At 42.6% G+C, this 13,559-nt stretch overlaps 1 protein-coding gene and 1 pseudogene across 1 annotated transcript in view; one reads left to right on the top strand and one right to left on the bottom strand.

Annotated features, from left to right (window-relative positions):
• The window catches only part of LOC121463249 (protein lifeguard 2-like), a 51,120-nt gene extending 37,561 nt beyond the window's left edge, over positions 1–13,559 (top strand). Inside the window, exons 8-10 of the mRNA XM_041675368.1 lie at positions 1,958–2,047; positions 4,955–5,002; positions 13,092–13,559. Of these exons, the coding sequence (XP_041531302.1) occupies positions 1,958–2,047; positions 4,955–5,002; positions 13,092–13,235 (282 nt within the window). The 3' untranslated portion in view covers positions 13,236–13,559. The remainder of the gene's footprint in view (positions 1–1,957; positions 2,048–4,954; positions 5,003–13,091) is intronic.
• Positions 10,299–11,605, bottom strand: LOC121463363 (annotated as a pseudogene).

Below are 13,559 nucleotides of genomic sequence, written 5' to 3'. Positions count from 1 at the left end.
TGTAATCGCAGCTCTGGGAAGGTAGAAACTGGCTCCCTGGAGTCTCTGGCCAGTCCCCTAGCCTAAGTTTTGGATCTCTACGTCCTAGTGGAGATGGTTTTCAAATCATAAAAAATAAAGCCTGAAGTGGACCTGAGACTTCACACACATACACACAAAGTAGAGCTTCAATTTAATTGAGAATCACATCAGTATTTGCTATCTCAAGGATAGTCCTAATAGAAGCCATCCTATGTGTGAACAGACATGCCTTCCTACAGTGAGTGAGGTGGGCTTCTGATACAGACATAGGTTCATTGAGCTATTTAAAGCCTTTTAAATGTCAGAGCATTTCCCCCCAATATCCCATGGTATTTAAATCACTCTCAGGTAAAGAATGACCCTAGTTCATGAAACAAAACATTCTGCTGAAAAACACCTTAAAGACAAGTCCAGGTGTGTTTGCATATGAATGACTTGGAAAGGCAACTGAGCTTACATTCAACTACCCCCCCACCCCCACCCCATGAAGATGTGTGGTGGGGTTTACACAGCTTTCTCCCTCTGCAACGCTTCCAAGGGCTACAGAGGAGATGTAAGCATGTGCCGAGTCCGAGTTTTCTGATGAACCCCAAGCTGTCCCTTAAAGGGAAAAATTAACCAGAAGGCCAGCTTGGTTTAAATATAACCAGACTCCATTCTCAGATCAGCTCCTTTGTGTTGAGTGACAGTTTCATGTAGATTCAAGATGCGCAGCCTCTTGGCTTCTGCTTGCCTTTTCATCTAAGGTGGAGGCTGGGAGTTTGGAAGGAGGATGAACCTTTTGTGAGTTTTGGTGAGAGCCAAAGAGGGGCTGGTAGCAGAAACATCATTTCTTTTCCTGTTATTTGTGCTTGCTGATTCCCTGTTGTGTCCAGGCCAGATGTGACTCAGATACTGAGTTTGGCAAGAGATGACAGAGATCCCTCCTGAATCCTAAGTGGGGCTGAAGGGGCTACAGGTCTAAGACAAAAATGAAGAACTAATGTTGTGTGCATTGAGAATGGAGGAAAAATGCAAGAAAATATCTTGGATGTTTTTAATATTTGAACATTTTCAGCCCCTTTAATAAAAACAACAACAAAATACATTGGTCACTAATGTTTAAAGACAAAGCCAATTTATTCACAATAATAAATGCCAACATTATAAAATAATCATAACAGTAATTTTTGAAACTGTACTTATGTATTTTACAAAAATATGTGCATACAAATTTGAAAGAGATCCAATGACATAATGAAATAACCTATTTCATTATCTTAATGTTTTCTATGTATATGTGTTCTTTAAATATGAATAGTTATGATCACATTGTACATAAAAATTTATACTTCACTTAATTCATCTTTTTATATGAATTTTATATATGAATTTGTCATATACTTGAGCATGATCTTCCTGCCTCTACCTCCCAAGTCCTGGGATTATGAGTTTGTGCTACGATGTCTGTTTTTTTTTTTTTATTTATTTTTTTATTTTCAAGACAGGGTTTTTCCGTAGCTTTTTGGTTCCTGTCCCGGAACTAGCTCTTGTAGACCAGGCTGGCCTCAAACTCCCAGAGATCCGCCTGCCTCTGCCTCCCGAGTGCTGGGATTAAAGGCGTGCGCCACCACAGCCAGGCCAAGGAAGAAATTCTTATACATAGAAAAGTGGAATAAATATGATGAATTCTCATGTACCTTTCACCCAGTTTAAAAATGAACAACTCCTGGCTCTTACTATTTTACCTTCCAACATCTCCTTTCCACTGAAGAAACTCCCAGGGACTGGGATGGTTTTATCATTTATGTGGCAATTTTCAGTGTTTGGGGCTAAGGCAGTTCCATCTAAGAAACAGCCAGGGCAAATAGTGCATGGGGTAGAAAATGCATCTTAAAACATTTGAGATCCGATCTGGATGATAATGAAGTCATGCTTGCTATTTGTGTCTCCCCAGTGGGATTTTACCATGCTAAATGGAGTGATGTTTGTTTTCCTCGTTGTGCTTATGATCTACGGGATTATCGCACTCGTTGTACGATCATACGTAAGTGACTGTCATTTTGAAATCTTCAAGAGGGCTGGAGAGATGGCTCAGAGGTTAAGAGCATTGCCTGCTCTTCCAAAGGTCCTGAGTTCAATTCCCAGCAACCACATGGTGGCTCACAGCCATCTGGAATGAGGTCTGGTGCCCTCTTCTGGCCTGCAGACATACACGCAGACAGAATATTGTATACATAATAAATAAATAAATATTAAAAAAAAGAAGTACTCAAGATGAGGGAAGTGCTGGCTGTGTCAGCATAAGTCCTGTGAGAAGCAGACATGGTCCTGGGGCTAAGAATAGAAGGACTTTATTATTATCACTTTGTTATCTGTGGTGATGAGCACATCAGGCAAGCACTTCACCTCTGAGCTACACTCCCAGAGTTTAGAAAAAAAAAAATCCCTGAGATCAAAGACAAACTTCAGTAGTTTGCAGAGTTTGCCCAGTCCAGCAGCTGAGCAGGGTACGCCATACTCCTGTCCTGTTGTCCGAATGTGTATTGAAGTCATTCTTAGTTGCACACCAGGAATCTGTGGAGAATACTGTAGACAGGAATGCAGTGTGTGAATATTGACCCCCTGCTTAAGACAGCAGTTGTCCTTCCCCAACAGGGTCTGGGGGACCCTGTCCTCTGTGGTAGACAATGCATTCTCCTGCACACCGGTGCTATTGTTTGAAGCAAAAGTGGGAGCAACGCTCCTCTAGAGGTTGCAGTAGCAACCACAGAAGGTTGCTTAGCCTCTACCCAGCTCTCTCTTTCACTGAGTTCTACGTGTCACACGTAGATCTTGTGCATATTTTCCACCGAGCTATCACACTCAACTGTCACAACATTCCTGAACAATACTCCTTGTTTATTTTATAGGCGCAGCGAACTTTAGCTCATTCAGGGTCCCCAGGGAACTAGGGGCACAGGTATCATGGATGTCAGATTTGTGTGACTTTTAGGCAGTGTTTATATCTCCATTACTTTGTGCATGGTCTGTCTCTGGAGCAGAACTGGAGAACGCTATATATTATATGGCCTATATTGTCCAGGAGTACTTTATATGGAGACCCTGCCTGAGACCTGGAACTGTCTGTTCAAATTCTGAACCAAACCATTTATTTGGCAACAAGTGGATTTTTTTTTAACGTACCTTTAGACATGTGACTCAGTTCTGTCCGGGTTCATTTGGTCTGATAAATAAGCATGTTTGTCATAGCTAGGGAGAGGGTATCTATGTTTTGCAGACAAACTCTAAGACATACAAAGATGTACCTTGTGTGTTTTTGTTTTGTGGCTTTGCCTCCTTGTTTACTTTTTTGAGAGAGTCATACTATGTAGCCCTGGCTGGCATGTAACTCACTGTCTAGAGCAGGCTGGCCTTAAATCCACAGATAGCACCCTTTTCTGCTTCCAAAGTGCTAGGACTCCAGGTCTTTGCTCACCACCTCACCTGGCGTATTCAAAGACCATAACTCTACAGTTACTCAGTGGGTTCCATAGGTCTTTACAGTATCCCAGCTTGTGGAGGCTGTGTTTCCTACAAGACAGACAGATCTCATTCCCATTCTCACAAATATCTCCAAGCTACAGTCTTAAACATGAAGCAGCAGAAGGTTCTTATCCTAAGTCTGTGCATTTGACATAGGCAACTTTGAGTCCTCTGCATTCTGGGTGTCCCCAAGCTCTCCGGTTGGCACTCTAAAGCTACTATGCTCCCCAGATTGTGCTGTGAGTCACTGTCTCCCTTCTTCAACAAGAACTTCTTATGGGGAGCTCTGCCAGTCCTCCTTGGGACCACCTTTCTCTTCCTTAAGAGTTTTTGCTACATTTTTCTCAGGTGTTGTGTGTTGCTTTATCTTCTTCCCATGTGAGTCAAACCCCTGGGTGTTCAGATATGTCTCATATTTTCTGATCAGGGGAAAATACCAGTCAGATTGGCTTGGGCAAAGTTCTAGGAATTTCATGGGTCTGAAAAGGACCTAAGAGTCTAGCACCAGTAATCCCACCTTGGTGTATGAGCCTGGGGTGACTAGTCATTTCTACTTGTACAGTATAGGTCAAGAATTGCCTGTTGACAGACACGACCAACTGTAGGTCCCAGCAGCGCTCCCCACTGCTAGCAGGGGCTTCTTTCCTCACATTCTCCACATAGGGAACATGTGATCATTGTGTTTACAGAACCACTCAGGCCACGGACTGAGGGCAGACAGAGTCTCTAGAAGGGTTGTTTGTAACATGGAGGGGCCAGGCCTGCTTGTTTGTTTGTGGTTTTTGTCCTGCCCAGTTTCCCACAACTGTTTAGCCCCAAAGAAAATCACACATAGATCTCTATAAGTTATAAAGCTGATTGGCCCATTAGCTTTAGCCTCTCACTGGCTAACTCACATCTTGATTAACCCATTTTCTGATCTATGTTAGCCATGTGGCTCAGTACCTTTTTTTCAGTGGGGCAGATCACATCCTGCTGCTTCGGTGGTCTGGGCAGGAGTGGGAGGAATCAACTTCCTCCTTCCCAGAATTCTCCTGTTCTCATTACATCATTTCTACTTCCTGTCTGGTTTTCCCGCCTATATTTTCTGCCTGGTCAATCAGCGTTTATTTATAACATGATTGACAGAATACAGACAATTCTCCCACACCAGCTGTTGAAAATGGGATGGGAAGTGGAGCATTTATAATGCATTGTCCGCACACCACCCCCATGGAATTTGAAGTGTTCACTTAGTGATGGTGAAGATCTGCATGTACTTTGAATGTTTATTGTAGTAAAGTGGCGATGCTGGTGATTAGGTCGAGAAGAGGCTAATTCCCACAGGCTTGCCTGCCTTCATAATGGGTCCTTATCTGAGGGCAGTGACTCATGGAAGCGCTTCCGGCACTCCAATCTTGTTAAGTTGTACCTCTTTCTTTCTGTGCAGTGGCTACATCTGGTATATTCAGCACTTGGAACACTGATCTTCTCCATGGTAGGTACTGTTTTCCCTCACTGCTGAAGACCATGGTGTACACATTCCCAGGCCTGGTGCTGATCCGTGGAGTCAACCATTCACTAGAAACACTCCAACAATTCACTCAGCAGAGCTGGATGGCCTTTCTAATCTATGAAATCATCACATTCCTGGGCTGGGGCTGTACATCAGGGGTAGATTGCTTCCCTAGCATAGGACCTTGAGCTTCGTCCCCAACACAGCACAAACACAAAATGCAGTGTAGGCAGAAGCCACTCCCAAATAACTACCAGAGACTTATTTATAAATGCTCAGCTGATAGCTCAGGCTTGTTACTAACTAACTTTTCCAACTAAATTAACCCATTTCTATTAATGGGTTCTACATTCTGCTACATGGAATTTACCTCTCTTTCATCTTGCTGGTGACTAATAAGTGTTGGATCCCTGGTTGCTGGGTTCCTCTGCTGCTGATGCAACAAGTAAAATCAAACTGAATTAATAAATCCAGGTTTTATACATGGCAATGAAAAGCAAAGCATCCCTGAATGGCCTTCAGGAAGGCAGGAAAAGAGAACACGGGACAGAGTCTGGAATGAGGCAGTGCTGGGAGCTGCTGTTTGGTGTGCTGAGAGCAGGATCTGGAGCAGCCCCTCCATCCCTGCAGCTGGAGAGTCTAGACAGCAACTCCACTGACTCTGTCCTTCTTCCCAGTGTCCTTGGCCAGTAGCTTCTTTATTAAACCAATCCCAGTGTACTGAAGGACTATTCCACACAATCCTTTGTGGAAGGATTATTTCACAAAAATGGGAAACTATCCCTTTGAAAGAGTTAATATTTGAGAAGAGAAGGGATTGTGTAGAAGCCTCAGTGCTCATTGTTGCACAGTGTGGCTTCATTTGCTCAGACCAGTCTCTTATTTCTCTATACCAAATCTGTGGAGAGAGCCGGTAGAGGCCATTTCAGATGCGTCTGGTAACCCCTTTCTTTCTGTTTAGTATTGTCTTTTGCTGTCACAGTTTTACAGTTATAAGATTTTAAAAGTAATACACGTGGATATTTTTTAAAATTCAAACAGGGTGGACTGCAAAAGGAAATGCAAAACTCCCTTCTCCCCATTGCTCAGAGTTAAAGACTGAGAGCAGAATCTAGGAGCCCTGCTGGAGTTTCTTTAGACATCACCGCATGACCCCCTACACTGAGGTGGTCACATGGTGTAAAATATTTTACCTTAGCCTTTTACTTGACAACAATGGTCTCTGGGTATTAGCAGAGCTGTGTCAAATTCATTAGGCCTGAGTTTTTCTATCTTATGCTTTTTATCAATACTTCTCGTAGCATTAAAAAATGGTGTGTGTTGCACTGTGGATGAAACTCAGGGCCTTTCCCACGTCAGGCAAGGTTTCCCCTACTGACACCGACTTGTTGGGGTTTCAAAGTTACTTGGAGTTGTTAAAGAAGAAGCAAAGATGTGTGTGTGCTGGTATGCATTCATGGAGCCAGAGGACAGTGTGGTTCTGCTCTACTGTTCCCCCTGATCCCTTTGAGACAGGGTCTCTCACTGACGTTGGACCTGGGCCTATGGCCAGTAAGCCCCAGTAACTCTGCTCTCTGCCTTCAACATCTCTGGAGTTACAGGCACATGGGTGTTCATGATTTAAAAAAAACACATGAGTACTGAGGATTTGATTCTATGTTCTCATGCCTTGGCAGCAAGTCCTTGTACCTATTGAGGCGTCTCAGGCTTTGAGGGGAAAAATGTGAAGACAGGTCTCATTATGTAACACTGGCTGGCCTGAAAAGTGCTGTGCAGACCAGGTTGACCTTGAACTCAGAGAGATCTGCCTGCTTCTGCCTGAGTGCTGAGAGTGTCACCAAGTTTTAAGTGACCCCCATTAGCTTCCTTTCCAGCACTGTTTGTTTTTACATCCTGACTGCAGTTTCCCCTCCCTCCTCTCCTAGTCCCTTCCCCACACATTTCCTCTGTCCCCACTCTTTTCTCCCCCATTTCTCTTCAGAAAAGGGCAGACCCCCCACCCCATGGATGTCAAGTAGCTCTGAAACTAAGCACCTCTTCTTCTATTAAGGCTGGATGAGGCAACCCAGTAAGAGGAAAAGGTCCCCAAATCAGGCAACAAAGTCAGAGGCAGCCTCTGCCCCCACAGTTACACAACTGTGACATATATGCAGAGTGCCTAGGTTGTTTTCAGTTTCTGGCTGTTATATGAATATAGCCTCAAAGAACATAGCTAAGCAAGTGTTCTTGTGGTAAGATGGACCATCTTTTGGATATATGACCAAGAGTGGTATAGCTGCGTCTTGAAGTAGATTGATCCTAATTTTATGAGACACTGCTATATCGATTCCCATAGTGGCTATATCAGTTTGTACTCTTCCCAGCAATGGAGGAGTATTCCCCTTGCTCCACATCCTCATCAGCACAGCTGTCACTTGTGTTACTGATCTTAGCCATTCTGACCGGTGCAAGATGGAATCTCAGAGTAGCTTTTTTTATAATTTAATTATTTTTCTCAAAAGGAAAATAGACTATCTTTTTTTTTTGTTTTACATACAATCCCACTTCCCATTTGGTGTGGGAACTGTCTATGTGTTGTCCTATGTGTCCTGTGTTGATTTTATTGGTTAATGAACAAAGAAAACTGGCTTGGCCTATAGCATGGGAGGAGGAAGGCAGAGTTAGGAGAAGCCATGGATCCGCTGCCTGATACAGACACTGGGAACTTCAGCTGGTAAGACGCAGCCACGTGATGATATACAGAATAATAGAGATGTGTTGGTTTAAGATGTGAGTTTAGCCAGAAATATGCTTAAGCTATTGGCCAAACAGTATTGCAAGTAATATGGTTTTCTGAGTTAGTATTTTGCTGGTTCCTTCCCTGTCTGGCTGGAGTTGGTGGCTGGGAAGAACAAGTGACCCTTACCTCAACACCCACTCCCTTCCCTCCACCTATTCTTCCCATTCTGTCCACTCCTCAGAGAGGGTAAGGCACATTGCTCTGGGAAAGGTTCAAGGCCCTCCCTACTAAATCTAGGTTGAGTAAGGTATCCATCCAAAGAGAATGGGTTCCAAAAAAGCCAGTATAAGCGGTAAGGATAAATCCTGATGGCACTGCCAGTCCTGGTGGTTCTGCAGTCTGTCCCAGCCATACAACTGTCACCACATTCAGAGAGACTAGTTGGAATCTATGCTGGTTCCTTCCCTATCTGGCTGGAGTTGGTGAGCTCCCATTAGCTCGGATAGACTGTTTCAGTGGGTGTCCCCATCATGGTCTTGACCCCTTTGCTCATATTCTCACTCCTCCCACTCTTGAACTGGACTTTGGGAGCTCAGTCCAGTGCTCTGATGTGGGCCTCTGCCTCTGTTTTCATCAGTTGCTGGATGAAGGTTCTATGGTAACACTTTTTAAGACATTCATCAATCTGACTACAGGACAAGGCCAGCTTGGGCACCCTCGCCTCTATTGCTTAGGGTCTTAACTGGGGTCATCCTTGTGGATTCCTGGGAATTTCTCTAGTGTCAGGTTTCTTGCTAGCCTTATAATGGCCCCCTCAATCAAAATATCTCTTTCCTTGCTCTCATCTCTGTCCTTCCTCCATCCCATCTACCTTGTTCCCTCAAGTTTTCCCCCCTTCTCTTCTGCCCTCCCTTCTCCCACCCCCATGCTCCCAATATTGTTAGGCAGTCTTATCAGAGTAGTTTTGATTTGCATTTCCTTGATGGTTAAGAATGTTGTTGACCATTTCTTTGATTATTAGCCATTTGACTTTCCTCTGTTGAGAATTCTGTTTATATTTGTACTCCATTTTAAAATTGGATAGTTGTTTCTGTGATTTCTAATTTCCTAAATTCGTTATTTATTTTGGATATTAGACATTTATATCTAAATAAAGATTGATAAAAATTTTTCCCATTCTTTAGGCTGACATTTTGCCCTTGTGATAGTGTCATTTGCCTTACAGAAGCTTTTCAGTTCCATGAGGTCCCATTTACTAATTATTGATCACAGTACCTGTGCAATTGCTGTTCTGTTCAGGAAGTTGTCTCCTATGCCAGTGTGTTCAGGGCTAATCCACTTTCTCTTCTATTAGGTCCAGTTTATCTTGTTTGATGTTGAGGTATTTGATCCACTCTGACTTGAGTTTTGTGCAGGGTGATATGGGTCTTATTTGCATTCTTCTACATGCTGATATCCATTTAGACCAGCACCATTTGTTGAAGATGCTTTTTCCCCCATTGTATAATTTTGTCTTCTTTGTCAAAAACCAAATGTCCATAGGTGTGTGGATTTACTTTTGGGTCTTTGATTCCATTTGATCCATTGATCAACTGTCTGCTTTTTATGTCAACACTGTGGTTTTTATTACTATTGTTCTGTAGTACAACTTGAAATCAGGGATGGTTATACCCCCAGAATTTCCTTTATCATAAGGATTGTTTTAGCGATCCTAGTTTTTGTTTGTTTGTTTGTTTGTTTTTCATGTGAAGTTGAGCATTGTTTCTTCAAGGTCTGTAAGAAATTGTATTGGAATTTTGATAAGAATTGCCTTGAATCTGTATTATTTTTACTATATTAATCATATTGCTCCATGAGCATGGCAGATCTTACCAGAAGATGGTATCTTCTCCAATGTTTTTCTTTAAAGACTTGAAGTTCTTGTCATACAGGTCTTTCACTTGCTTGGTTTAGGGTTACACCAAAATATTTTATATTATTTGAGGCTATAGTGATATTTTATTTGTTTTAAATAAAGCTTGCCTGAAGATCAGAGTGCAGAGCTAAGCTTCTACAGGCCAGGTAATGGTGGCATGCACCCTTAATCCCAGGACTCAAGGTCACCCTGGGCTACATGAGATTGCATCTGTCTAAAAAGAGAAACAGAACTCACACAGAGGTGCTCCCAGCACTAGGGAGGTGGAGATAGAAGTGATATGGCTAGGTGGAGAGAGGAATACAAGGCAGGAGACAAGAGCTCAGTGCAGTCTGAGGTTTGGTGGAGAGCATTGCAGTCTACAGTCATGCAGGGGTCAGGATCGCCACCTTGAGCCTTGGTAGAGGTAAGATCTCTCTAGTGACTTGGGTTCTTTGCTTTTCTGATCTTCAGCTTGCCCAATATCTGTCTCTGGGTTTTTATTATTTGTGCTACATGTACTTATTGCAAAGAGTGTTGTTTTCCTAATTTCTTTATCAACCCATTCTTTGTATATAGGAGGACTATTGATTTTTTTTTTAAAACCAAAAAACATTTTTTTTTCCATTTAAAAAAGTTTTAGGACACATAAAACAAGGCAACATTTATTCCTTCTTCTCGTCTTCTGGCATGGGGTCTCTACTGTTGCACTGTTGCTCTCTGAGCCAGTATTACTGTCACTGGTCCCTTCGACCTCCATGCTGTCAACCCCCTCCTCCCCACTCTCCTTGTCCTCAGGCGTAGATGTGCCTTCTTCACCATTCTGCTGGCTCTCTGTTGTTTCTTCCAGGTGTGTCTCCTCTGTCTCCATAGGGATGCTCTCTTCATCCTTCTTCTCCTCGGCTTTGTTCGTTGCTTGCTCTTCCTCAGGGGCAATGCTGCCCTGAACGCGCTAGGCTTGCTCCGCTGCTTCCTTCTCCCGCTCCTCCTGCCTTTTGCGGGCCTGCTCCTCTGCCTGTGCAATTTCGGCTGCGATTTTCTCCATGTCTACTTCCACCTTCAGACCGCATAACCTTTTAAGTTCATTGTTAAAGGAATCCATGCTTTCCAGGAATTTCCTCTTCTTTTCCTGGTGTCGCTCTTGTATCTGAAGAAGTTCGGCTTCCAGTTTTCGCTGATGAACCATTAAAGACTGGACCTGTCGCTTGAGGACCTGCATTCTGGCTGTTGTGACAACCGACCGCACATCAGGGACCACGCTCTCACTGAGGATCTCACTGATGAGGCGGTGGTTTCTCTGGAAACAGGCGGTAGCTGCCTGCTTCATTGAAAAGCCGTCATCATAATCATCAGGATCCTCAGCAGGCTGAATGCTCATATAAGGTTCTCCTTTCTCCATGCGAGACTGTCTTTGTCGACTTTCTTCCTCTAATGCAGCTTTGGCACGACTTTTTGCATTAATATATGCAAGATATGCAGGGGAATTGTGATAGGCCTTCATAGACTCATTGTACTCTATCTTTTTGGCTTCGTATTCGTTTAAATATTCTTGTTTCTCTTCATCAGTGAGATCTCGCCACATGCCACCAATAATCTTGCCAATTTCCCACAACTTTAGGTCAGGGTTGGAAGCCTTTACTTGGTCCCAGACCTTTCTGCTGTACCTCATGTAGGGCACCAGCGGCTTACCTGGTGGCTTTGGAGGCTTTGGAATCGTGATACCAGATGACGCCGTGACCCGGCTGTTGGTGCCCAGGTTCCCTCCCAGCCTGTAGTTGTTGTAGGCGAGATGACTGTATGGATTGTATCCCACAAACCCTGGTGTGCTGGGCATTTGTGTTGCAGGAGCTGGGGTGGGAGGTGGGGCATAAGATGGTCTTTTTGACATTTTGGAAGATTAAGTTCTCAGTTCCTTAAGAATGAATCTGAGACACCGCGGGCAGAAAAGGCGCCCGCAGCTCCGGCTTCGCTTCCCTTTTCGATTTTTTTTTTTTTTAGTTAATTTTGTATCCAATCACTTTGCTGAATGTGTTCCTGGTAGAATTCCTGAGGTTGTTTATGTATACTATCTTATATGCAAATATCATCTAGCAATACTTTGACTTCTTTTCCAGTTCATATCCCCGTGATCTCCTTTAGTTGTCTTATTGTTCTAGTTAAAAGTTCAAGTACTATATTGAATAAGTATGGAGAGTGTAGACAGCATTGTCTTGTCTTGTCCCTGATTTTAGTGGAATTGCTCTAAGTTTCTCTCCATTTAATTTGATGTTGGCTATCTGCCTGCTGTATATTGCTTTTATTAAGTTTAAGTATGCCTCTTTCCCCTCTGATCTCTTCAAGACTATTTTCATAAAGGGGGTTGCGTCTTATCAAAGGCAAAATTAGATTTTTCAGCATCTAATGTGATGATTTTTTCCCCCTTTCAGTCTGTTTATATGGTGGATGATCTTTTTGATGTGTTCTTAGATTAGGTTTCTAAGTATTTTGTTGCATATTTTTACATTGATGTTTATGAGTGAAACTGGTCTGTAACTCTTTTTGTTGAGTTTTTGGTTTGAGTATTAGTATAAAATGAATTTGACAATTCTGTTTCATTTTGTGGAATTTGAGGAATTCTGGTATTATCTTTTCTTTGAAAGTCTGGTAGAATTATGCACTAAAACCCACCTGGCCCTGGGCTTTTTTTCTGGTTGGAAGACTTTTAATGACTGCTCTATTTCCTTGGGAGTTATATGTCTATTTAAATTGTTTATCTGATCTTGATTTTACTTTGATAAGTGGTATCTATTGAGAAAATTGTCCATTTCTTTTTGATTTTCCAATTTTGTAGAGTACAGGTTTTTGAAGTATGAGGTTTGATGTGTGATTTAAGTTCTTAAAACAGTCCTTAGGCATGGGGTTAAAAAACAGTCCTTACTCTGAGTCTGGGAAGCATCTTTGGTTTGATCCAGCAGGAGCATGGGAAGGTCTTGATCCAGGACACATCATTCACAAATGGTGCAAAGGAAGTATACAGATTTGGTACTGTGCATTTCAGGAGGATGAGATACTTGCTCTCAGAGTGCAAGCTATGATTATTTCAACAATGGTTGAAGCTCTAATAATGTATAGTTACAACTGACCTCCAGCATCATTTTACTTCTTCCTTTCTTCAATTTCCCCCTCCCTTCTCCCCTTCCTTCCCTATCTTTTGAGATAGTTTCATGTAGCCCAAGCTAGCCTCAAACTTATGTAGTTGATGATGACCTTGAGCTTCTGACCTTCCTATCTCTATTTCCAGTTTTCTAGAATTGCAGGCATGTGTGGTACATGGACTGGAATCCAGGGCTTTATGTATGCCATTCAAGTACTCTACCAACTCTGCTACATTTTTCTTAATGATAAAATAACTTTCCCCACAGCATTAAGGACACCTACTTGGTAGATCCAATCTAAATAGATTCTTCCTCCTCTTCTAGTACCTGGTAATGGACGTGCAGATGATGGTTGGGGGGCACTACCATTATGAGATAGACCCCGAAGAGTACATTTTTGCTGTTCTGAACATCTATGTGGATATCATCAACCTTTTCATTTTCATTTTGGACCTGATTGGACGATAGCCAATGGCCAAGGCTGGCTTATGCTGAGAAGGAACGTGGGATGCCTGTGGAGTGTTGCCAGGCACAGGCACTCAGTGGTGAGCACTCACAGTTCCTTCCATAGTTATTTGTTTATTCATCTATGTCAAAAGAAGTGAAGAATTCAGTAGATGGTTGCTGTTGTACTTATTTCCCTTATCATACGGTAAAACTTTCTTATTCATATGAAAACATTTCAGATTCCTATAAATTCAGAAAATGCGTATCCTAATTATATACTGACATATATTTAGAAGGTTTCCATTGCTTTGTTGAAGTTTTATAGGCAAGATTTAAAGCTGTAAA

The sequence above is a fragment of the Microtus oregoni genome, unplaced genomic scaffold, assembly GCF_018167655.1.
Source record: "Microtus oregoni isolate MIOR12 unplaced genomic scaffold, Mior012 000026F_ref0000081, whole genome shotgun sequence".
Taxonomy (NCBI): Eukaryota; Metazoa; Chordata; class Mammalia; order Rodentia; family Cricetidae; genus Microtus; species Microtus oregoni.
Note: the sequence above shows the minus strand (reverse complement) of the source record. Positions and strands in the feature narration are given on the sequence as shown.